The 25,816-nt window shown below is 38.1% G+C and overlaps 3 protein-coding genes and 2 long non-coding RNA genes across 5 annotated transcripts; 2 read left to right on the top strand and 3 right to left on the bottom strand.

The window, feature by feature from the left end:
• Nucleotides 1-192: 192 nt before the first annotated feature.
• LOC108021189 (carbohydrate sulfotransferase 13) lies at nucleotides 193-5,638 on the bottom strand. The gene is made up of 3 exons (XM_017089777.4): nucleotides 5,084-5,638; nucleotides 805-1,276; nucleotides 193-745 (listed from the first exon to the last, which is right to left on the bottom strand). The coding sequence occupies exons 1-3, from the start codon at nucleotides 5,369-5,371 to the stop codon at nucleotides 516-518; spliced, it is 990 nt and encodes a 329-aa protein (XP_016945266.2). The 5' UTR covers nucleotides 5,372-5,638; the 3' UTR covers nucleotides 193-515.
• On the top strand, nucleotides 4,268-4,641 carry LOC139352525 (uncharacterized). Its single transcript, XR_011603745.1, has 2 exons — nucleotides 4,268-4,415; nucleotides 4,456-4,641. It is a non-coding gene; the product is annotated as an uncharacterized lncRNA (long non-coding RNA).
• Nucleotides 5,367-7,710, bottom strand: LOC108021190 (uncharacterized). The gene is made up of 3 exons (XM_017089778.4): nucleotides 7,269-7,710; nucleotides 6,373-6,444; nucleotides 5,367-5,857 (listed from the first exon to the last, which is right to left on the bottom strand). The coding sequence occupies exons 1-3, from the start codon at nucleotides 7,668-7,670 to the stop codon at nucleotides 5,453-5,455; spliced, it is 879 nt and encodes a 292-aa protein (XP_016945267.2). The 5' UTR covers nucleotides 7,671-7,710; the 3' UTR covers nucleotides 5,367-5,452.
• Nucleotides 7,711-8,075: 365 nt separating this feature from the next.
• LOC108011602 (mitochondrial pyruvate carrier 2) lies at nucleotides 8,076-8,793 on the top strand. The gene is made up of 3 exons (XM_017076776.3): nucleotides 8,076-8,257; nucleotides 8,313-8,353; nucleotides 8,455-8,793. Exons 1-3 carry the CDS (start codon nucleotides 8,137-8,139, stop codon nucleotides 8,728-8,730), a joined length of 438 nt encoding a protein of 145 aa, XP_016932265.2. The 5' UTR covers nucleotides 8,076-8,136; the 3' UTR covers nucleotides 8,731-8,793.
• Nucleotides 8,794-9,150: 357 nt separating this feature from the next.
• Nucleotides 9,151-19,335, bottom strand: LOC108021241 (uncharacterized). Its single transcript, XR_001767998.3, has 2 exons — nucleotides 17,711-19,335; nucleotides 9,151-10,003 (listed from the first exon to the last, which is right to left on the bottom strand). It is a non-coding gene; the product is annotated as an uncharacterized lncRNA (long non-coding RNA).
• Nucleotides 19,336-25,816: the final 6,481 nt, after the last annotated feature.

The following is a 25,816-nucleotide window of genomic DNA, read 5'->3' as shown; positions in this document are numbered from 1 at the left end:
GTATAACAAAATTGCACATACTAAATGCGTTCGTTAACTCCAACCCACTTCTCGTTAAAGTATAGGTTTCACCGGATGTGCATTTTAATTTGTAGTATGAAAGTTGTTTGACCGTGACTGCTTTGACTGCAATTTTCAATTACCAACAAGCGGAAATGCATATCCTTACAGGTCGTCAGCAATTCTATCGAATTTCCAGTTTGAATACATTTAATATGTTTAAGATATAATTGATTCATAATGTATAAGCTAATTACTAATGAATGACACTTTTCGAACATGTCATAGCTGTTCCTTAAAGCTAACTAATCCATAGAAAAACAAACATTACTTACTAAGAACTACAATCAATATCCTTGGAAACATTTGTGCGCGGGGAGGTAAACAGAACTAAAACAATATTCGCATTGAAGTGCACTTAATTCTATCAATCCTAGCATAAAATCACAATCTTTTCCAGTGGAAAGCGTTATGGTGGAGACTTGGAAATATAGAGAGAGAGCAGGTATTCACAATCAGCCAAACTCAAAGCCGAGGACCTCGTCCAGTGCGTAATCAAATAGCCGGAAGTCCTCCTCATAGATATCGTACAGCTTGCGTATGGCACCGATGGGAAGGGGATCGAAATAGGTGCGCAGATTGGCCCGAGTGCTCGATGGCTTGTGGCCAGTGGGGAATGTAAGATTGTTGGCACCAGCCAAGTAGAGAGCCAGGGCGGAGTCGTCCAGCAGAGTGTCGTATTTTCCTGGAATGATTATTGTATATTATTCTATGGTTTCTTGGTAGGTTGACATTGAAACTCACCAACTACATTGTATTTCATTACACAGGGATTGCACAGCTTGGCTATAACCTCCCAGTGCTCGTTGTAATCCGTCTGATTGGCACGACTTAGCTCCGGGGTAACCAGATATTGGATAAACTCCCCAAAGCTGACATCGTCGCCGCGCTCCAGCGAATCGTTACTTGCACCCGGCCGCAGTTCTTTCACAATTTGGCGACCCACCCGCGACTGGAAGTACCGGGCACTGGGGGAATCCCCCTCCAACTTATTCCTATAGGCGGACAGCAGCCGCTCGAAGGGATGTCGCACCAATATAAATCGTGTATACTCCTCGCTGAGCACCTGCTGCTGTTCCGCCTCGGATAAATCGTACAGTTTAGTGAACATCCCCACTGAGTGGGCCAAAGAGCCCGGAATCTGCAGAGGATCGGTTCCGTTGTGCCACTTGTCCGTGAGCATCATCAGCACCCGTTTCCAGTTCGTGCAGGCAACCTGGAAAAGTTAGAAACATATTAAAATTTGTTTAGTTGAACACTATTCTTCGACCAATTAGACCAAATAAACAAGAACAATCATTTTTTCCGTTTACATTATGAAGTATTTCAGACCGAAGGTTAAGTTTTCTAGTAGAACACCATTGATTTCGGGGTTGCTGAGTGAATCACCTATTTCTTACGCATTTCACAACGTAAACATAATTATAGGGAACCACCGATAAGCAGAAATACATCAACCCTTTTTCCATTAAAATTTGTATGAGTGGTTTCAATAGATAATGAATTATGTGCAGGTGTATTTTTAAAACTATTCACAGTTTATTAATAGTCATTAGAACAGTTTATGAGTGGGTACCTTTTTTTAATGGCTGGGTATTAAATTAAATGGCAATTAAATATTAATGATTATTAAAAAGAGCGTTATTTAGCATTAATAAGTTCTTACAAGGCGGGCAATAAAATTAAATTAACGATTAATAAATGAATAATTCAAAGTAATTAATCAATTAATCCGAGAACAGAGAAAATCTTAAAGTTCAGTACAATCAGAAAAGAGGCCACCAAGCTAATTTAATATGATATTAATATCAAAATCGAAAGCTGCTGGCCAGCAAATTGGAATAGAAATTCAAGTTGCCTTTGTAACCTGATACTTTGTTCAAGAAACGAGATACAAGTGACCAGGCAGTAAAAATTTACTTTTATAGTACTTTTTATCCACTTGCTGAGGTCTAAATGAAATCTCCTCAAAGTATGATGAGCTGAATTACTTTGGTTTTAATTGTCGAGCGCAATAAATTATAATTTCGCCAAGAAAGATGGCCAGATGGGCAGGGAACTACACTCTCGGACATTGGGCAATAAGTCAAGTTGTTGAACTAACGAAAACTAGGAACAACAAAGTCTACGTAGGAATAACATTCACATAAATACATGCCAGAGTCTATATAAACATTGGGTTGTTCGGGCAATGTCGAGCCCAATTAAACACCGCAAAAACATTTCACATTACAAAAACAAACAGTTCCATATACAGGGGATCTACGTTTAGCAGTGGATGAGGTGAAAATGTGAGGCAATGTACAGAAAAGCACAAAAAGATCAGCCGCAAGGTTAAGATATGTCAAAATGTCGGTCTAAAGTGAAATGGATAAATGTTTTATAAACAAAAATTGACAACTTCCATCAGATTCCCTGTCACTCATCCTTAATGATTTTTGTTTACATCAACTTTCTAAATTTTCAACATCCTTGGCAACTTTTTTATACTTTAATCTGCTTTACCTCGCTGATTTTCACCTTTTTCCTTTTTTAAACAAGTCAGAGTTTAAACTGCTTTTGAATGCTTAAACAACTTTCAGTACTTGAAGAAGTGTCAATATGCCAGATGAAGTAAAATGTTTATTGTCGGTCTCAGTTTGTTAGTCTTGAAACAGCTTAAATACTTTTTTACATGAAGTACACCTTTTGAAAGATTTTTCAGAAGCTTTGCACTTTAAAAAGATGATTAGTAAGTAATAAACAATCTAAACTAAAATCTATTGATAGACCTTTTAAGAATGCTGCAGAGATCATGATTTTTATCCTTTCTGTATCCCTTTTCAAAACAGATTGCATGATCATTTTAAAGGTCAGCCAATGTAGGGAAACCTCCTCATACGTAAGCAGCCAAAAACGCAACCATCTAACGCAATTTCTTTATGGCCATTAAAGCAACACGCGATGGTCGCATAAAAATTCCAACCAGAGGGGCGAGCCCCCCTTTTCAGGGGGACCAAAGGGGAGGAGCTGGTGGAGAGGCTATTGGCCAAGGGTAAACATAAACAATTTACGACTTCATGGAAGAACGAGCTGGGAACATGTAGAGCTAGCCACTCAACAAGTGGCGAATGAGAATGCGAAACCAAGACCAGGCTAAGCAATCGAAATCTGTAACCGCTCCACTGACCCCTCCTGGGTGGTGAAATCGAAACCAGTCGCGCTCATGTCCGATGATAGTCATTGAAGAAACGCCAAGATAACAGGGAACGTGTGTCGAGGCATTCGGGTGGCATGTTCCCCAGACACGCCCCCAGGCAAGTGGAACACTTCAATGGCATTGTGTGTCTAACAATCTCTGTACAATCCGGCTGGGGACTGGCTTTAACTAAGTGGGTTGTACTTGATCGGATAGTTGTAGTTGAAGCTGAGCATTGTAAACAGAGTGATTATCTCAACAACATGTAATAACTTGCTTTCTAATGGAATATGTTATACAAATAATTACTCTCTAAGATTTCTATCGCTATTTCCTCCTAATAAAACATACATTTGGGATTGTAAATCATTATAATCCAATAACCATCATACTAGCCTAATCTACAAGTTCAGAAGTACCGGTAATATTTCCACTGTGATACTATTGGATATTAATGGTTACGAACTTCCAAAATGATTTGACAGAAGGTTGGGTTCAAAGGGCAACGGCAACATGAAACACTGAGCTATTTCGGTACCACTCTTGTCACAACTCACCCAACTTCAAACACCCAAGAACCCGGCACCTGGCAATCTAATCTCATAGTTTTGGTTTCATGTTTTTCAATAACTCATTGATTGATAAGAGCTGTAAAGGCCATTTCCTATAGCTGCATTAAAAAAATTAATTTCCTAATCCAATTAGGCAAATATCATTATGAGTGGACACCAAACTAATTTAATAAAAAGATTATCTCCAGCTATGGACGTCACAGAATGACCGCGAGGCAATTCAACTGAAAAATCTTATTCTATTTAAAAATTTCATTAAATCAAGCTTATCAAATGGAGTCAAATAGTAAGACAGAAGCGCAGACGTTTCAAGACATTGGCCTTTGACTTGGACCCAAAAGATTAGCGATTTCAGATGACTGGCAGTTGCAAATGTAAATTAAATGGCAACCACTTACAGAATTACTGGCCTATAATTGCTGCTCGTTTGACAGAGGAATTCTTGCCCCTGTAATTGATCGTTAAATCGCGTGAAATCAGCGCTATATTGAATGCACATATATAAAGCTGACACGAGAATCGACTCCCCCTTTCGATAAGCCAGAAGTGGCGCGAGCTTAGCAATCAAATGCACTCGTAATGGAGCTCTCCATAAATCAACTCAAGCAAACCCCACTTTTTATAAGGTAATCTGGTTATTTGAAGGACTGTCTGCGCTGGTGATTCATAAAGTTTTGTGTCAAATTGTGGGCCAAATAAACATTTCATCAATGGCCGTTCATGCCGATGCCACAAGACGCAAGATCAACAGAAGCTCAACATGTGCTTCAAACGGAAAATGAAGACAAACAAGTTTCTATAAACAAGGCAGAGGCACAAACTGAAAACTGAGATTTTTGACTTATGTATGTTGAGGTTTTTTAATGGGACGGCACATGGCAACCGCAAAGAAAATATATCAGCAGAGAGTTTTGTTAAAAGATTGCAGATGTTAGATTTGCGATTGAGTTTAAGTATCTGCTGAATAGGAAGATTAAAGAATTGGCTCAAAAGAAGCTTGTAATCTGATATATATAGCCGATAAAGTGAATGGATGGTTCACTAACATGAAAACAATTGAACTCTTACTAATTTATTAGCTTGCAAAATTGATTAGCTTGAGCAAAAGCATTTCAAAAAGAGGCACAGCAAATAAATTTAGCAAAGCACTACTAATCAAAATTCACTGCTGAATAGCGCATTTATGCAGAAATGAAAAAAGGCATGCCCGTGTCTCGAACATTAATTTGTCGAGCCAGCATTTGAATGGCTGCCCTTCCCTGCGGATTCATACCTTTGGCACATAGCAGTACAGCAGCTTGTGCTCCCTGTCAACGATCATGTGGTCCATCTGCAGCTCGCTGAGATCCTCTAGCGTTTGCGCGTGATCCCCCAGCAGTTCGCATTGCCGCTGCATGTACTCCTGCCGCTGGATATTGATGGTTTGGGTCAGCTCCAAGCTGCGGCGGGTGATCTTGACGTTGTTATTGTTGCCATCCTCGAACGGCAGGCCAGCAGTGAAATTGCCCAGGAGCGAAATGCCAAGTGAAATGCAAAACGAAAGCCAAACCAGTTGATCCATATTGACCGCGTTTTGCTGCCCGACTTTCGAATCGGAAGGTTGACACTCTTTGGGGACACTATCATTTGGTTTTGATTGACTCTAACTCTGTCGCTGGCGCCCGAAATATTTGACGCGATGGACAAACTTCAGGGTGGCGGCGTTCTCAATGCCCAGCTCCTTTAGGGTGGCCCTGCCGCCAGAGCGTCGATCGTCGATGGGCTGATTGGTGTCCACGTTGAGCAGTCCAAAACAGCGCCATAGAAATCGCCACGAGACGAACGCGCGATGATCATGCCCGTTGCGCTGAGCGGAGTGAACTAACTCGCCGGTGGAGCTGGCCACCACAACTGGTTGGCGCTGCCGTCGATCGTCGGAGTCGTCGGCGATTCCCCGACGCCGAAGACGCTCTTCGTACCGCTCACGCTGCCTGCGCTTGTGCTGGGCGCGCGAGATCAAAGCAATTGCCCTCTTCAGCTGTGCGATCGTCGGCTCGCGCTGGTGGAGCTGCAAGAAACCGACGGGAATCAAGTTAGTCAGAGAAGAATTAGTTCTGAAGAGATATGAGGGGATATTAAAGAGAGTCGAGCTTAGACAGAGGAAGCCAGTTAAGGATAAAAGTATTCTGGGTGGTCAAAAGGGTTCTCTTAAAAATTATACTCAGTTAGGGACTACTCTTAGAGCTTAAATCAGTTAATAAATCTGAAGAAATACCTGTGTTCTACACTATATTGGAACTTTTATAAAACAAAATGGATATTTAATAAGGTTGTCTGGATCAGCTTAGCCACATTCTTACCCTTAAAAATCTATTTAATTATTTTCAATGCTAATAATTTCTGAGGACTTCTCTACTAGAAGCAACTAGTAAATATCTAAGAAACGTTTACAGATTAGTTCCGACCCACTTTCCCTGTAGATGACTTTTTGTTAGAGCTCATCGTTATGACTGGCTAATTGACAAGCCCATTGAAAGCGAGTGCAAGCAGCTGCGACTCAAATGAATTCAAGGGAATACTGACCACCACGGTGAGAGTGCTGAGTCCATCTCGCTGCACATGGATCGTCGTGGCCTGTCCCTCGGCGATGGCAATCTGGAATTATGAAATATATGTATAGGTACTGTAATACGACATGAAGGCAATGAAACGGCGTAACGGGAACGGAGTTCTTCATAATAAAAGTCAATCAATTAGCATGTTGAGTGTTCGGCAGTAGGTCAGTAGTCAATGACCAATATCGGTGACGAAAGCATTGCCAGAACGAGCACCTCAAGGTGCTAATTGCCACTAGTTATAGTGGGTTGGAGAGTATCTGGTTATATGGATGGCCAAATAACTCTTAATGATATTTGCTATTCCTTTGTATTTCAGGCGATCTAGTTTTGTCAATCAAAATTAGCATTACAATCTTTGATATTTCGCATCAGGACTTTTGTTATGCTGATTAAGGCGTTATAAACGTCATTAGGCGAAAAATTTGGGACAGTTGTACAAAGCGGATCTTTAATTTTTTGCAGTATGGCTTTTGTTATGCATAATAAGATGTTTTAATCGCCATTTAGCGCAAAAAGTTGGAATGGAAGTGGATCAGGGAAACAATTTCATAAGCCAAGAAAAAATGTTCGAGAAAATACTTTGTAAGTTTTATAAAGTTACATTAGAGATCTGTTTTATTTCTCGCAGTCTGGCATTAATGGAGTTTTGATGATAAGAATTTATAACAACTTTTGAAGTCTAGATATTTGGAACTGAATTTGACATTGTTCTTGAATCCAGATAGAAGATCTTGAGAAGTTATTAGAGTATTAGAATCCTAAGGATGCTGTTCTTCCATCGGAAAACTGACCGTCTTACAGAATTATTAGCTTCCTAAAAGGTTATAGCAAGAATCCTTAAACTTTATGGGGTCATCTTACCTCCCCCTGAAGTTCAGTGGGTGTTATGTCGTGGGGGATGTCAGAGAGAGTCTCGAAGTCCTGCAGGATGCGTCGAAGTTCCTGCGATGTGCTGGCCAGCATGGCGATGTGCTCGGATCGATCAAAGTCGTTTCGGATGCGGCGGGCAGTGGGGACCTCCTGGGGATTCCTCTTCCGCTTCAACCGCTTCCCCTGGATCGTCTCATGGCGATTACGGGCCTCTCGCAGCGCTTTCTTCCGCAGATTCAGTGGCATTTTCTTAAGTTTCTTGTAGGTCAGAACATTGCTGCTGTTTCGTCTACTTTCCCTATGGGGTGAGCGCTCTCTTCTTCTTTCCCTGTACGGAGAGCGTTCCCTTCTTCTTTCCCTATGCGGAGAACGTTCTCTTCCGTAGCGATCCATTATTATTCCCTGTTTTCCGGCACAACTTAATATAATTACTTTATTTCTTATTTTGGTTATCGAAAATCGATAGCGCATCAGATGTTTTCAAAAGGTGACCATTTTATAAAGAAACTATCGCAGCTATCGATATACCATTTTTGCTTATAGTATCGATATATCAATTTCCATAATGATTTCCCGCTCACATCTCTAAAAAGGCGCGAAAATTTAAATTCCAGACAAAAAGATATGTTTATGACATAAGCCAGAGGCAATAGTCAGTATTAAGGCAGATAAAGGAAATTAAAAAAAAATTGTTTATTCAAATCCAATTGTAAAAAAAAACCAACAATTTGTTAAGTACAAAAGTATTTTTAATTTTGCATAAGTAGCAGTTTCTAACTGTAGTAAAATATTTAGCTTAGCTTTGCCTTTCTCTTCAAAATTATTTCTTTTTATTTTTCTGGTTATGGTTTAAAATTTTATGTTATCTTTGAGAATGTCTAAAGGTACGGGGCCCTTGTCAAAGTTATATAATGCCACCATTAGTGCTGTAGATAAGGTTGTTCCAAATGCAGTGCAGCCACTTTGGCAATCTCCGGCAGGTAAATGTATCCTTCTATTTTAAAAATATATATTTTAAATGTTCCATTTATAAAGGTCCCCGAACTGTGTTTTTTTGGGCACCAGCGTTTAAATGGGTAAGATTGGAATAGGTTCCAAAGATATCTAGGAAAAATGACAGTTTTAAGCTGCATTCCCTTGCACGCTAAAGTTCTAATAAACCTTTTTTTATGTCCAGACCTTGGTGCTGGCTGGTCTGAGTGATACGCTAAATCGTCCTCCTGGGAACATCTCCCTTAACCAGTGTGCCTCCCTGGCAGTCACTGGTTTAATTTGGTCCCGCTACTCAGTTGTTATAACACCCAAAAACTATAGTCTTCTGGCTGTCAATTTAGGCGTATTTTGTATCCAAGGTTACCTAGTGATAAAGCATCTTAGATGGCGGAGTGAGAATTCCCGGAATGCGGTGTTCAATCATAATAACTATCCTATCAAATCAGAAGATGAATGGTAACAAGCCTCTGGAAATATCGACTATGTTGAATGATAAAATACGGATGAATAAATGCTGAAGTAAAACACGTTATTGATTAATTTAAAAAACACAAGCTTACAAAAACACCGTTAAAATATAAGATATTTAAAATTTCATGTTGCTAAATAGACTCAAAACATATCTTATTTAAAATACCGGAATATTTTAAGAGTCCATTCCTTTTTCCAAATACTTTTGAATTTTTAAGGAGAGCCAATGAAACAACAACAAAGATAAAGACCAGAAGAAAAAGTAAATGGTTGAGTAACAAAGAAAACCTGCTCAAAAAACCGTAAAATAATTATTTTCCAAACCCAAAAACTTAATACAAGGTAATCTATAATTGGAAGAAGGATTCTGCTGATCAAACCGCATTGTCCAAATAAAACAACCATCACATTTGTTGTGCCGCTCTGAAGCTTTACAGTTTTTATTCCTTTTTCTCTTATGCATTCTTGAAATCTTCCTCGTATAGCTTCTGCTTGAAACTAATAACTCTATCGTTAAACTAATGTGTAACGCCCCCCGATGTTCTGGGTGCGTCGGCTTGGGCATGTGACTTACGACTAGAGAACTAAACTAAAAAAAAGATATAATATAGGAGACTTTTGGCATAAAATCTAAGAGATTGGCAATCGGCTTGGGGTCTCCGGCTGAGGTCCTGGATGCCGTGCTTCTCGTCCTGCGAACGGCCGGGATAGGATAGTGCGCACAAGCCCCGTTGTGATTGGTGATTGGTCGTCCTGTCGCCGGTCGTCCTGCAGCCAATGCGCTGCCTCCGAAAAGGACTCGTCGTTGGCCTCCTGGCTGGGAGGAGGGTGGTGTTCCCTCGGGTCGGGGGGTTGTAGTCGATGGCAGCCCGGCAATGCAGTTAGCAGCACTGCCTTTTTCACGACCACTCGCACACACTCACATCACTGACTTTGCCCGGCCAACAGGCGTATACTTGATATATTACGTATACCACTCGATGCGCATGTGAGCGGGGCAGAGAGAGTATCCTTGTTGGTCGCAAGTTTTCCGTGTGGCTGTGTGTGAGGGTCCGCTTGACATGTTGCCAAAAGAAATGCATTGCAGGGCTGCTGGTTTGCCCCCCGTTTCCCGGGGATTCCCCCCATTTTGGCCGGGCTTCGTCGCCGCCGCGCGTTGCCATTGGTTGGTCAGACCTTCGGCGGTTGCAGCGGAAAATCGGCTCGACTTTCTGGTTCTCCTCCTCAATTGGCCAACGAGGCTTCCTTTGGGCCTTCAGCTGCTGCAATGGGAAAGGAAAGAGGACTCACATTAGTTTTGGCTGCCAAAATAAGGCTACATAATCATTTTTTAGATGGTAAGGGACTAGGATTTAATCTGGAAACATTTTTGGGCATTTACCAACGAGCCAGATAAGTTGATGTGGCCAAAAATGGTCTTGGTTTTGGGGTTCTTTGTTTTTATCCCCATTTAAAAAACGTTTTACTGATGTTATATTGAAAGCGATATATATTAAAATATATATGAAAACTTAAGATATTTAATTAGTTAATTGTTAAAAAAATGAAAACTTCAAAATATTGAAACCTAAAAAGCGCTCTCCAAAATGTAATAGGATGGTAAATAATTTGATAAAATGTAGAATCTAAAATGTAATATGTAAAACAAGGTTTAAGTATAGCAAAAGAATATTTATAATTTTGAATGTCATTTTAAATGTGTTTTTTTCGAATGTTAAGAATTGAATTTTCAGATAAAAATACAATATCATTCAGCAGGCGATCATTAATGAAGAGGTATTTCTTAGCAACTCATTTCGGGCTTTCCCAAACTTTATTCATCCCGCTCATCTATTCTTATCTAGACTTCTTATAGACCTGGGCCACTGTGCCGTGGTGGTGGTGTTTATCAGTGGAATGGGTAATGGGCCTCTGCCAAGATGGTAGCTTGCCAAAATCTTGCCTAGAATTTTTCTCACGCTCGCTTCCAAAAAAAAAAAAAAAACGAAAATTGTAGGAAAAATGATGGGAAAGAAAGAAAGCATCTGAAAGACGGGCGGCATGGCAATGAACTTTATTGCGTAATGCGGAATCTTGGCAAGCGGCTCGATGAGATTCTGCGGGGGAATCCCCCATGCCGATGCTGTCGTGTAATTAAAGCGCCACCTGCCGGCCGATGCGTAAACAAATGAAGCCGACATAATTTATGATCATGGAGTTTTGCCAATAAGTTTCCAAGACGCGCGGCAGACACGCCGTCTGCTTCGAGATCGTTTGCCGGAATGAGCCACTATATCCTCCTCGTCACCCTCATTATTTTCATTCCCCCGGGGCCAAATGACTTCGGGAGAGTTTCCCCCATTGACTTAGGTCAGGAACTGTGCTATTGAACAGCTGCCAATTGCGGCGAGACCCAAATAATATTTATTCCAGACAATTTACCATCCTGCCTCTAATTTCACACGCACGTGTTAGGTTTACGTGAGTTATGGCCAAGGGAAGTGGTCCAGAAATATCCCAGAAAAAGAACCAAACGATGCTAAGAGGGACAACACTTGCTTTTAATTGCCAGCAGCACAGCTGCTAAATAAATTTATGAACCCAGTGCGACAATCATTGGCAAATTATGATATATAGCTTTTGTGGTTATTTTTGCTAACTTACTTCCCCATCCATTATTCATTCTTGGACATGGTCGAAAAGTCTGAAAGTGTCAAATGAGTGATGGCTTTGATGTGGTCTTATGTAAGTGGGGAAAATCAGGAAAATTCTAAACAGAAAATAAGTGTATATAAGATAACTGAACTTGCTACATTTACTTAAATATTTCCTGGTTCCGAGAAAAGGTAATTGACTAAAGACCATATATTGAATGCTAATAAAATAAAACACTCTTATAAGTCTCAGAAAAATAACTCAATAAAATGAAATTTTAATAAATAAATAATGAAAATATTTCATAATCTACAAAATAACTATATTTCTGAAATCAAAAATGATAACTTTCAGTGACCTCATCTCACATGATCTTGTATAGTCAGCTCAACTCAATTAAATCTTTGCAATGTAGCTAATAAATTTAATTTCAATTTTAGAAACGCCCAAAAGTCTGACTAGAAGAATGCTCATAAAGTTCTGGGAAATCTAGAAAATGAAAATATTCTTTAATGTTAAAATCTACGCTCCTTGAGGCAAATCTTTATTATAGAAAGCAGACGGAACGAATTAATAAAGAATATTTGGGACTACATACATATATACTAAAGATGGCAAAATCGTCTTTGACGTTTTAAACAATTTTCGCTGTCTTATATTTTTCTTATTTCTGGGGATTGTTGTTGTTGATTCTCATCTGTATATGTACTTGCTGTTTTTCAATGATTTTCAGAGGGAGAAATTCGCCTTTATTTATTTTTTCTAGAAGCCGAAATTCGAAATTCGGCATTTTGGTTGCTTAAAAGTTGATTCTTGTATTTTTTTTTTGCTCTCGCCGATGGTGGCTGATTTTGCCTCGTTTTGCCGTGTTGAATTTTTCATTTACCTTGCTATTTTCGGACACACTTGACGGGCGGAGATCGCCGAGGATCGAAGACCGAAGGCGATAAAAACGTCAAGACCGAAAGAGAAAAGCCCGAGAAAATTGCGCAGAACTGTCGCCTGCCCTTATGTACCCAAAAAAAAATAAAAGAAGAATATATGTGGTATATGCACCATATAGTATACCACATATAAATAGTATTCAGACTCTGGCTCTCTATGTGTTCTTGGATCTTTGAGTTGCGATGACGCGCAATTGACGCGGGCAAAGACGCGTTGAAAGCGTCGCCGCCTTTTCTATTTTCGTGGACAAAACTAATACTTTCGTACGGCCAGAGATATAGATTCAGATACGGATACACGGCTACACGGCTACAGATACAAATGCATCTGGTTGTATATTTCGTTTTAATCTATTTCAGTTGCTTCATCGAAAATGTATTTTATGTGTTGTTCGTTCCTTTTTTTTCTGCTTTTTTTTGGGTTCCATCTGTCTGTGTTTTTGCCTCTGTCTATAGGGCGACGGCACAAATTGTAATTAGTGTTAGTTTTTCTTAGCTTTAATTAGAATTTGCTTAATTTGCACGACGGCGTGTGTGTTTTATGGTAAACAAATGAACCTTGAGATGCAGTTAGCCTGCAGTTTATTTATCGAATGTGCAGTCGTTTAATTGGGTTAATTTGGGGGTAAGGAAGGAAGGCTGTTGTGCAATCCTTTTTTGCTTATAGCAGTACCCTATTACATAATGGGAAATTCATTAAATCTCTATTTGGATCTAACTGATTGCCTTATGTTTATATACTGAGTTTCATATTTAAATAGTTACACCCCTTTGTGAAAAATCATAATATAGATAATTTAAAATCAATATAATTTTTAATAAAATTACATAATGACTTGGGTCATACATAATTATTTTAAACTTATCTGTTGAATATTTATTTGTAAACATTCATATTCATAAACATTTTGCAAAAACACAATTTTCCAGCTGAAGAACACCATGTTCCCATGTACTTTTCATAAAGCTTTTAAAAACCCAAAACGCAATTCACTCTGTATTTTTATCTACGAAAAAGCAGCACATGTTTTAATTATTTTTATAAACTGCAGTGAAAATATGCTACAAAAACTAAAAACGAGATCGTCTGCTTCTAAAAAAGCGTTGCCATCGCTCTAAAATCTGATGAAAACTGAAAGTCAATCAAATGAGCGGGAAAAAGAAAAACCAAGCACCCGAAAATGCGAAAAGATAAATAGAAAATCGTAATCGGGAAATTGGCAGGCTGCAAATATTAACTGGCTGCCAAAAGCAAGCAACAAAAAAAAATTGCTTGAATATTGGCCAATAAATTTTACAAGACGTTGACATTTGGCCAACGACAAACGGCCTTGCCGAAGGCCAATCAAACGTCATTATTGTGTTTTATTCGTGTGAGTTGGCGGCGGGTGATAAACACAATCATAATGATAATTGGACACCTGTTGGCAACTGCTGGCTGGTGGCTGGCCAAGAATTCTTTTGGCCAATTCAACAACAATCGGTGACGTACCACCGAACTGGGCAGCTCGTCAAAAATGTGCGTCAGCAATTAAAATCATAATGAGAGTGCCAAGTTAGAGGCGCCACACCGCCCCCAAGCCACGCCCCAATCCACGCGCCAGCCACGCGATCCGCATTCCACAGGATGCGTTGCCAACGATGATGCCAAAAATCTTGGCAGCACCCGGCCAAAAAGCCAAGAAGCCGTCGACTGCTGGCTGCGTTTGTTTATGTTTATGTTCGTGGCGCTTTTGGGTTCCAGGGAATGGGAAAAAGGCCCACAGGAAGGAGCGGAAACGGAAGTAGAAAGGGGGTAGAAACGAGAAAAGAGTTGGAAAACCCGTGACAGAGAAGCTGGAATACTCTAACATGTAGGAAAACGTATTATAATAGATCTCCAAAATATTAATAGTCAAATAAGAATTTTTCTGGAAAACTTTTACCGCATTAGAAAAATTATAATAAATGTGTAATGTGTAATTGTTCTTTCTCGAAAAACAGATTACTAATTTTCTGTTATCAGGAAAATTCTGATTAGATTATTACTTTTATACAATGCAATAAAAAGTTTTTAAAAATTGTAATGTTTTATCTAGGTTGCAAACAGCTTTTATCTACCAAAAAATTACCAAAAGTTATGAGCTTTTGATTAAAAGAAGATCCAAATATAATTCTTAACTAAATAATCTGATATTTCTTACGTTCGGAAGGAAAAAAAGTGGATAAAATGGTAAAAAGAGTTAGGAGCCCCAACATAGAGAAGCTTGAATACTCTAACATTAGGTAAAGGGTAAAATATTAAATCTCTAAAATAATTATATTGAAAAAACTGGTTTTCCATTACTACAATAATTTTCATAAAATATAACTACTGCCTAATCCAAAAAAAAATTGTTAAATCTGTAAATATTTAAAAATAGTATTAAATATGAAAGAATATTTTATTTTCAAATATTTTATTAAAATTATAAGCATTTCATCAAAAGAAAATTAAAATTCAAGTGTTAACTGAAGAATTTTGATTTCAGTATTTTATTTTTTTGTAAAAATAAAGAGCTTTCAATTAAAGATCATCTTTTTAGACAAACACTCTGAGGAAACTATTTAACTTCTAAGATAGAAAAGTCTAGCTCATAAAAAAACGCCTTGCAAGATGGAAAATTTGTGAAGTGTTGGCCACTGCAGCAGCAGAAGAATCACCACCGCAGACTTGTAGGCGCTGCCAATTGCAGACTGCGACAATGCGGCGTATACGTGATGAAGAAGGAGTCGCCACCTCGACATAACGTATACGCAGTGCGGGCCAAAGTTGCGGGCCAAATGCATAACAAATAAATAACAAAGGCCTGACCATCATTATAACAAAAAAAAGGCAAAGGAAAAAGTTACGAAAAAATAAGAGAGGACAGTTCAAAGGATGGCGGGTCGCACTAATAAGTTTTAAGAAAAATGAAAATGAAAAATCGTTTGTGCATTTTTATAAGTGCAAAAATATGCAAATAGAGTAAATCATTACTGGACTGGACCAAAGGCAGACAAAGTTCTTCTTTGGCGAATATTTTTTTTTTATTGTTTTTCCCACTGCTGATGACTGCAGAAGGAGCTGGCCAAAATCATAATTTGGCGATTTATTTGTTTGTTTGCTTTATTTGCCCCGTCTAGGCCATTGAGAATTATGGTTTGTCTGAAGCCGACACACACAAAAAAGCAGCTGGGGTTGGAATAAATGTTCAACTTAAATATATAAACTGCCCCGTCAATATGCATTTAAAGTTGCTTTGACCATTTCTCACTGGCAATTCAATTAGTTTTAATTGCTCGACTTGGCGGACGTTTAAAAATGCGACCCTTCGACACTCGGCCATCAATAAAATCAATGCAGGCCATAAATCTTCAAGCCTTTCGCTGCACAAAATCGGTATTTGAATGCCGAATCGAATCGAATCGAATATCTGGCGGAAACGGCGATAAAGGACCTTTTGTTGGACATATGCAGGCAGTCAAGAGGAAAGGACACAAAGCCTTGGACTTGGCTTGGCTTAGTTGCCAATTTCCTGGCCAGCGAGAAAAAAAGGAGAATTATTTGCCAGGATGTCCGAAACATTGTTGGTGTCAACAAATTCCTTTTCAACAGCTGCAAAAAAATGTTCGACCATTGCCAAAAAAAAAAGAGGAAGCCCAGTGAAGACAAAATTAATGTGGAGACATTAGGGAATGTCCTTTTTCCCCAGAATGTCCTGCGCTCTAAGTCCTTGGCAATTAAATTTCGTGTTAATTTTTTGGCCCCCATTCCGGCCAATTAACTACTTACTAGGAGAGCCAGAGCAGTGGGTAGATTTTTAATTGTTTTAATGGATCGTAAATCTCTTTGTACAACTTTTTGATTGCTGCAGCTTCTTGTTGTTCTTCTTCACTGCAGACGCTCATAAATTTGAGCATTTAAAATTTCGAAAATCCAACATAAAACTAGGCAATTTTATGGCTCCAATCGAAAAGTGAGCAATGCAAGGGCATGGTAATAATGTATAGTATAGCATTAACCCAAAAATTTAATTGTCCAAAGTACATTGTTCTCTGGCGTGTATTTTTTGTTTGAGTTCAGTTCAGTCATAAAGGAATAAATCTGTCTATGAGATTAATTTCTTATATATGAATTTCGTTTCATCTTGCGTGATTTTCGGATTAAAATGGATGGGTTTTTGGTCTGCCTTAAAAAGGGTGGGTGTGGTAATCTCCTTCTAAACCAGACAACTCATCCTCGGCGGCTGTTCATTGAACCATGAGCACAGTCAGCGACAGGACTCGAAGGAGGCGAATATCTCCTGATGTGGGAGTGCTCTTTAACATTTCTTGGCCAAGGCCTATAAATTCGTTTTGGGGACCCCGACAAAATGTTGGATGGTCCTTCACCGGGCACGCCCTCCTGCGGCGCATTTAGCATTCCCGTTGTCATTTCTGTGTTGCATTTGGGTTTATTTATGTGGCGCCAGGCTGTTCTTATAAACTGTGTTGGGGGTTAGGGGGTTCCACTCTTTTTGGCGGGAGATTATCATCACCATGTGGCAAGGACTCATAAGGTTTTTGGGGAACGATTAAAGGTTATTTGTAATGTGTTATTATTGACTTAGAGAGTACACTTTAAGGAGGTGTCCTTAGGAAGTAAATCTGGTTTTGTATTTATTCTTAATATTCGTTGAATAAGTGGGTTTACTTAAATTACAAATATCATTTTGTCTAAATCTGCTTCAAAAACGTATCTGGAAACTATACACAGATAAATAATGAAAAAGGAATAATATAAATATGCATATTGAATTTTTAAAGTTGCATAAAGTATTCATTTTAATAACTACAGCTAAAAATATTCAATACGTAACATACAAAATAATGATTGAATTTTATAATCTTTAAATCAAGGTAGAAAATATTACTCATATTTACTTTAACCCAATTTTAATTGATTGAACTATAATATTAAAATAAAATCAACGTTTAATATCCTCTAATTAAAATATTCATATTAAAAACTTAGAAAAGGATAAAAGGATAAAGCATTATAAAGCATAAATGAAAATCAAACCGAAAATATTTAAATCGACTATGAAAATAGTGGATTTTCTATGATTTTTGTATCAGTGGACACACAGTTTTAAATTAATATATAATAATATAATATTTATAATTAAAATCTTAAATGTAAAAATATTTGTTTGTGCTTTTTAAGAACATACAAAGGATTCCTACAACTTCCTATATTAATATTTTGAAGTAAAATAATAAAAACTATTGCGGAAATTATTGCCCTTCAAGAATAGTAATATTTTACATGATTTTGTTTGGATATAAAGTTATATATAACACTTTTTATATTCAATTTAAAAGAAAATCAAACTGAAGGGATCTACTCACCATTTTCCAGCACTTTTCCGCGCTCAGATGTTTTCCACTCCTCCTTCCTTTGAAATATTTCTTTCCTTTCTTTTCAGCTGTGCCTTACATCTTATGCTTTCACCAAGCCGAAAACTTCCCGCGCTGATTTAGGTTAAATATTATGTTTGAAAGTGCTTAATATAAACAAGTATCGTTGCGTTATAAAACTTTTGACGTTGGATTATAGACGTTCTGTATTGCACTAATAGTTTATGCTTGGTACTATTTCGTATTTATAAGTGTTTATAACGTCATACTTGCAGGGGGTTATAGAATAATTGCTCAATTTATTGCTTGTTGAGTAGTTTATGGTCATAGCATATGTGATTATGGTTCATATGGGGATAAAGCACTATTTAAACTATTTGAAAAATAGTTGTATGTTGGGTATTATACATTTTTTTTTGGGTTTTTTAAAAGTTTTTCTTGGCTATTACTACTATATAGTTGTTATTCTTTTATATTATGAATTTGTTTTGTCATTTCAAGTTGCTTGTTTTTATTGTTTCTCCATGAAGGTGAGTTACCATCCACTTCGAAATATTGCTGTTTTATATTAGTTAGGATCTTAGTCCTTTGTATTTTACATGTTTGAATATTTTTGTGAGTTATATTTCGGATAGCATGCTCCGATGTCTTGGGCGATGCTTATGCTTTGGGGCTCCACTGGCGTTTGCCTGGCTGCGTTTGACATGCGGCTGTGGCCAGGACGCGGACGAGTCCGAGTCCTTTCATTAAGCCTGGCCAGATGAAACATTCAGCTCCTGCCAACTAGCAGTTGTTCTTGCTGCTTGGGTCCGAGCCAGGCTTGCCACCACCTCCTCCTCCCTTTCATTTTTGGCACGTTGGTCAGTTTTTCGGCTATTTGCAAAGGCACACACTGTTACACACTCACTTTCAGCACCACAGAGCAACTGGTTGTTGCCTGTTCTTGTTGGCCGTTGCGGAGCCAATACTCCATATCTTATTTAATTGTTTATTTATTGTTTCTTATTTGCTGTATAATCGAGACGGACGTGGAGGTATCTCATTATTGGGCAGCGTCAGGTGTTTTTTTCATACTGCCCAGGCTCCACTGTGGTCCATCCATGGCGACCGAGTAGCACTGTGTGTCTTTGTGACCGAGTGCCAAGCAGAGGGTGAGCTGTCAATTGCCCTGATCTTGGCCCTGATGTTTGAGTTGGCTAATCAAACGCGGACCGTGGCCAAAAAAGTGCGCTGCGTTTCCTCCTCCTCCTGCTGCTGCTTTTCCCATTTGGCCACATCCTGCGTCACCTGTTTTTGTTGTTGGCCGGCCAGCACTCTTCTTGGCTGGCTACGCGTCAAATTGAGACCCAAACTCCGCTGAATTGGCAGCCGTGTTGTGGATGCAGCCCGGACATGGACCCGGTACCCGGACCCGCAGTCGGATTCGGGCCCTGTCCGGTGTTGGCCGCCCTGCCAGCCTTTTGTTGGCTCGCCACACCAGACGCTACCAGTTTGTTGGCCAACTGACTGACGACTGGCCGTGCGGCCTGCCAAAAAGCGAGCCAGAGGCCCTCGAACGATTGCAACGTTCAGAACTCAGAACTCTGAATTCACGTTCCGTTCCGGCGTTCTCTTTGTCGCAGTCGTCTCTGCTTTTTGTGTCGTCATCGCATCGCATCGCCGTCGTCGTCGGGGGCTCTCCTTGCAGTCTCTCTCGCCCCCTAATGCACATAGAGAAATATTTGGTTTATTTAAAAAAAGATAAAATGTCTACTTCTAAGTACAAATTGTGGAACATCACGAAAATAATAAATTTGAAATTTACTATATACGAAAAGATATAGACTTTTATTATATGGTTTTGCATACGCGAATTCTTCAGACTTATTAAATTTGTTTTTAGTTACAGTCCTTCATTAATTTATGGTACTTTTACTTAAATATGGCATGGCATGCTTACATTGACTAGTCATCCTTAAGACGCGAATTCTTTAGCTTCAAACATCACGAAAAGAATAAATTTGAAATTTACTATATACGAAAAGATATAGACTTTTATTATAATGGTTTGCATATGCGAAGTCTTCAGACTTATTAAATTTGCCAAATGCTTTTAGTTACAGTCCTTCATAAATTTATGGGTCTTTTACTTAAGTATGACATGGCATGACATTCTTACTTTGACTTGTCTTCCCTAAGACGCGAATTCTTTAGATTTATGAAATTTCCATTTTTTAGATTTGAAAATATTTTCTTGTAAGGAACTTGTATTTGTGTATATGTTACGTTAAAGTCACAACTCACACTTGATAACATTATAGATAAAACATCGAAATATATCTAGACATACACAAATTTAATTTGTATGCTTAATATAAAGATTTAAAAATCTTCAACAAATTAAAAAAAATATTTTGCTATATTAAATAAAAATACCTAACTAAACATTATACTCATTTTTAATAAAAATATAAGTTCTTTTTAGCAAATTTATTAAAAAAATGTTTTTAAAAATAATATACATTTAATTTAATTTAAAGTTAAGAAATTTAATTTGATAGATATATTTCTCTAAGTGTTCAAGGGCTACGCCCCCCTTGCATTGGCACAGGCCACCACTGCTGCTGCTCCACCGCCCTCCCCTCTGACCCACGACCTGCGTCCAACTGGCGAAGCTCCAAGCGAACGATCCCCCCTCCCCCTGGGTGAAAATCGTGGGACTTCGTGAGCTCCTCGGAAAATGTTCGTCGCGGCGACCGAGCTCGTTTGCCTCTGCTGACTTCTCTGCGGACTTCTGCGCTCTTATTCTAAGTTTTTGAGTAATTTAAAATATTTTCGGGATCAAAATATTCTAATATTCCAGAGTTCCGGTGTTGAGCACGAAAAACAACACTATTAGATGATTTATGACTAGCACGTGGTTTTGGCGGGGCCAATTATGAAAGAGAAAGGGAAATATATCATAGTATTTATTAAAAGATAATATTTTAGTATCAACATTCCATAATTTTAGAAAACAATAAAATGCTGTTAAAGAAATAAATGTTTTGGCAAAAAAAGTTTGAAATAATAGTATTCAATTTATTCATAGGAAAACATAGTAGGAACAAAAAGCAATTTTATCCCATTAGGAATATCTTTTGGCTCCGAAATCTCGAATCTAGAAATCAATCGCTTGACATGACTAATCAAGCTATTATTTTACCAAATTATTTTTGTGAAAGAAAACCAAATAGAGCAAGGTAATCTGCAGAGCAACAATCAATTTTTCCACCCCAATTATGAATGCAATTGCGATTCCAAGCGGAGCAAGCAGATCTGCCGGAGATATATAAATACGTATGAACATGGTTGCTTTTCGACAAAAGCATAAACGCTGCCATAAAATTAGAATTTAAATGAGGCACTAAAAAGTGCAAGGACTACGAGGGAACTACGAAGAAAGGCCCTTTGAGAACTCCTCGAGCTAAATGAATGCAAATGGTCAACAGGTTTTAGCACATGCAAGGACACATTTTCGCAGGGCATCGATGCCAATCAGAATAAGTGGACTTAGGGAAGCCCTCGAGTCCCCCAGGATCTAAGGACCAGCCATACGCTCTCATTCTGAGTGGATACTTTGTCTGAGTTATGAAACGAGTGGCGCCAGTGTAAAAATTTTATGCAAGCGAAAAGCAAAAATCTCGATGTAAAATTTTAACCAGCGCTAATAAATTTCTAATAAATGCATGTTAAATAAAGGCCACAATGTTGTAACGGCACTGGAAGAAATTTCGGGGAAGATTTTACACAACATTATGAAACAAAAATGAACTACATTAATTAATTAACAATTAATTAACTTCATCTATTTCTAAATCATTTTTGGGACCTGATCAAAAGAAATAAAAAAAAAATCCTTTTTTTTAATTTTAAAAAGTATTTTAAGAAAGACTTACCATTTATAGCAGCGGTAATGGATCATATTTTTTCAAAATAAAATACCAGAAAGCCTTAGAATTTCTCTCAGTGCATTTTTAGGGGCCGAAAGTCGTGTGTGTTAATTGAGCACCGATTACGCGTCCATTAATATGGCCACCAAACGGCAGAGGACGAAGGACGAAGGTTGGGGGTCAGTTAACCACCGGCAGCAAAAAGTGTGACAACAATGCGAGCCACACGTTGACCGCAGCAGCACGTGCTGCCAGAGGCCAAAACAAGTTCTCCCCTCCAGATACCTCGTTCCTTAAACCGGATCCCCACCTGCTTTCCATCTAATGCCGCACCATCCTCATCCGAATCGAGGGAACTGCTGCTGCTGTCGCCCTGTTTCCGCTACCAACTAAACGTTTATTTATTGCCCAAACAGCGCCAAAGGACAACAACGCCATCCCCGATCCCCAAACCACTTTCCCTCCAATTCCTGCACCACTTCAGCGAGACAAAGGCCAAACCAAAGATAAACATACGAGTTCATGCTAGGGTGGATATCTTATTTATTTCGTTTTCTGGGGGCTCTTAAAAAATATTAAATAAAGAACATTTTATTTAAACCTAATCATCTCCCTTTAATTTTTAATATTTATCAAAATACATTTGGTATTTATGCAATTTGTAAACCTTTCCTTTGAGACTAATGATATAAAGGTTATTCTTATTTGTTTATTTCAGGTTGTATACTTAATAAATTAAAAACAAATAATTAAAATTATCTCTAACATAAATGATTAAAATTATTTATTTTATTTATTTATTTCTTAATAAATAGTATTTTGATTTCGTAACCCATGAAATTTTTTAAAGTTCTTAACGCATATCTCCATGATTCTTTTTTGTAATGATTGAAATGTTATTCTAATTTTTTTTAGGTTGTGCTCTTGATAAAAATAAAACAATAATTAAAATTATCTCTAATATAAATGATTAAATTTATTTTGTTACTTCTTTATAAATAGTGTTTTGGTTTCTTAACACATGATATTGTTTAAAGTTCTTAAAGCATATCCCCATAATTCTTTTTTCCCGATGATTGTTAATTCTTTTATGATTTTATAAGGTATATAACGAATAATGTTGGCTATAAGTATATAGATAAAAAATTCCACTCCTGTATAATATTATATTTTTAATTTTTTAAGTTCACCCTAGTGTAAAAACCCATCCCCCCTTACTGAGCATCCAGTTCCACTGTTGCCAACAGTTCTTCTAACTGGGCAGTAAAAGCCCATTGAAAACTGGGCTGGGGAATCAGGCTGTGGGCAAAAAGCGAGAGGACGCCACACATCTTGATTTTTGCCAAACAAAACATTTTTCGAGCACTTGCTCACCGAGACGGCGATGGCTATAACTGTATTTGGTTATGTTAGTCACGTGGCCTCCACTCGGTTTTTGCCAAATTGCTGGACACCAGAGGAGGATGTATAAATTTGAATGGAAAGGGTTAACTTTCCTTGACTGGAAAAACCGCAGTATTTTTTTAGTGGTAACCGAAGGACTTTGTAAGTGAATGGACAAGGGAAAAGTTACAAAAGTTTGGGTGTTGTAAAAAAATTCTATGGGACACTTAAATTTTTTTAAAGAAGAAATATAAGTTATATTTCAGTCGATTTAAAGATTTTGTTTATTCGTATATCAAGAAATTTATGTTATGTACCATGCTTACCATTACTAAAATTCCCAGTTAAAATCTTCTCTTAAAGGTTTTAATCCTTCACCCCAAACACTCCAAGCCTTTTCAGACTTGGCCTAATATGTTAGTCTGTTGGCCTTATCTTTCCCTTCTTTTTTGTCAGCTTCTTAACCCCCAAAATCGTTAGGGTTTTTCTTATTTTATTTTTTCCCACTGCCAACAGAGGAATTTCTAATCGTTTTCCTGGAAATTACCTTCCATCCGTTTTTCGGTTTTTGCTGAAAGGCGTCGAGTTGATAATTTCCTAAGCCCGCACAAACTGCCGAGCGGAGACAATGAAGAGTCACCCACATTATCGAAATGTTTTCAGGTCATTAAGTTTGTCCGCAGACGAGTGAGGTGGAACAACCCGAACAGAGAGGCCAAGAAGGGTTTACACCCAAGTTAAGCGAATAGAAAAACAATTGAAAATTGAAGTGGCAATTAAAGTACCTAGGTTTTTTTGGGGGAATACTCTGAAATACTCTGGCCGATCTGGGATGGCAATTTAATGCACATATGCCGAGATTTATGTGTTTTGCACGAAGGGCAAGACAAAAGCGACATTTCGCTTTAGACAATATTTTTCTTTCGAAGGATGGCAAAGGCACTCTGCCATAAAGAAGGAATCATCTCGTTCCATTTCCAAGTGCTGGCATTTAAATGCACGAAATTGTTTTTGCCCCTTGCTGGCATCCTCTGACAGGATGCGAAAACGTTTGAATATTCCTTTCTCCGCTACGAGAACATTGTATCCTTTTTCTATCCCCCCCCACCCATATATGGATATTTATTTTGTTTTGTCGCTGTCGGCGATTTTTTTGCCTGGCCGCGTATTTGGCATCGCGATAGCGCCAGGAATTGTCTGCCCAGTACCAGAAAATGCAGTTCAAATATCGGCCACCGAAGAACTTAACCCCTTCCAGGCCCCTCTGAAGAGTAGATTGAAGAACCTAGCCTCCGTTTGGAGGAACACCATCCGCATATTAATTTCATTTGCCTTGTTGACTCTGTCGGTCAGCCGACTCGTCTGCATTCAAAATGCGTCTTTATGCAGTGCAGAAAGGCAGTGGAAAATCACAGAAATACGCGAAAGCATTTGTCATTTGCATTCAGGGGCTTTTCTTTGATTTTTCATCGGTGTCTCTTGATAGCGATATGTTGGAAACTACTACTGCTTCTGCGAAAACCAGGGCAAAATCGGGGACTTGTCGCTGTGAAAGTTTCACCGTTGTCAATGCTGTGATTTGTGCCCCACCTGGCAAACGGCAGTAAAAACACCGTGATTGATGCAAATCCTGGTCGCATAATTAAGAAGAAGGGGTTATTGTAACAATTAGATTGTTATTATATTAAATAAATGTTGTAAACACTAGTTATAAATAATTGTGGTAAGTAATTCCTAAAGGAAGTGTCGATTTCTCAATGTCAAGTTAACTTTTGTCATTAAGTTTACTTTCCGTTTGGGAAAAATTAAGTTCCTTAATATCATATTAGATTTTATCTGACTTAACGCTCTGGTTAATTATGTATGCAACATTACATTGAGAAAATAAATTTGTCTTCCCGAACAATTTAACCACATGTTAACTTTTTCTGATAGGTAACTAACTAGATACTTAACAAGTCATTGATACAACAACAATTTAACTTCATGTTATCCTTTTCTGATTGAAAGCTAACTAGATACTTAAAAGGTCATTGAAAAATAACATATATTAAATTTGTATGTATTTTTACACTGAGAAAACGAATTTGTACTTTCACGCAATTTGACTTCACGTTAACTTTTTCTGTTTGATAACTAACTAGACTCTTAACACGTCGTTGAGAAATGACATACATTAAATATGTATGTAACATTACATTGATAAAATGAATTTGTCTTTCCAAACAATTTAACCACATGTTAACCTTTTCTGATTGATTGATAACTAACTAGATACTTTAGGGGTCATTGAGATATGACATTTATTAAATATGTATATAACAACACTATAAGAAAATGAATTTGTCTTCCCAAACAATTTAACTTTATGTTAACTTTTTTTGATAGATAACTAACTGGGCATTTAACAGGTCATTGAGAAATTGAACCTTGATAAGGTACAACAAGGTGGTCTTTCAATTTAAACTTAATTTTTCCCTCAATGTATTAGTTTATTAGTAACACTTTCAAGCCTTTTTCCACACCTGTGACAGCATGTGCTCCCATTTAATCACATCTTGTTAGGCCAAAAAGAACTTGAAGTACACAAATACACAGGAACTCGTACAACTTAATAATGGCAAAAGACGGCGACGACATATTCCCAACAGGTGTAGACGCCACATCCAATTGCACAGCTATTTTCGGTCATGGGAACGATGACACCGCCTGTATTTGCCATCCTCCTCAGACCCGTCTATAAATATATATGGAAAGGCAACTAAATGCATCTGCAGAACTCCAACTCCACAGATCAAGTTTA

This window comes from Drosophila suzukii, chromosome 2L (genome assembly GCF_043229965.1).
Source record: "Drosophila suzukii chromosome 2L, CBGP_Dsuzu_IsoJpt1.0, whole genome shotgun sequence".
NCBI classification, from domain to species: Eukaryota; Metazoa; Arthropoda; class Insecta; order Diptera; family Drosophilidae; genus Drosophila; species Drosophila suzukii.
The sequence above is the reverse complement of the archived record's forward strand: the minus strand, read 5'-3'. Positions and strand labels throughout refer to the sequence as shown.

Coding starts and splice junctions, on each gene's coding strand:
- LOC108011602 (XM_017076776.3), top strand. CDS start 8,137: ATGTTATCTTTGAGAATGTCTAAAGGTACGGGGCCCTTGTCAAAGTTA. Junction 8,258..8,312: donor ACTTTGGCAATCTCCGGCAG/GTAAATGTATCC, acceptor CCATTTATAAAG/GTCCCCGAACTGTGTTTTTT. Junction 8,354..8,454: donor GGGCACCAGCGTTTAAATGG/GTAAGATTGGAA, acceptor TTTTATGTCCAG/ACCTTGGTGCTGGCTGGTCT.
- LOC108021189 (XM_017089777.4), bottom strand. CDS start 5,371: ATGGATCAACTGGTTTGGCTTTCGTTTTGCATTTCACTTGGCATTTCG. Junction 1,277..5,083: donor TGTACTGCTATGTGCCAAAG/GTATGAATCCGC, acceptor TAACTTTTCCAG/GTTGCCTGCACGAACTGGAA. Junction 746..804: donor AATGAAATACAATGTAGTTG/GTGAGTTTCAAT, acceptor TAATCATTCCAG/GAAAATACGACACTCTGCTG.
- LOC108021190 (XM_017089778.4), bottom strand. CDS start 7,670: ATGGATCGCTACGGAAGAGAACGTTCTCCGCATAGGGAAAGAAGAAGG. Junction 6,445..7,268: donor CCACTGAACTTCAGGGGGAG/GTAAGATGACCC, acceptor TCATAATTCCAG/ATTGCCATCGCCGAGGGACA. Junction 5,858..6,372: donor TCAGCACTCTCACCGTGGTG/GTCAGTATTCCC, acceptor GGTTTCTTGCAG/CTCCACCAGCGCGAGCCGAC.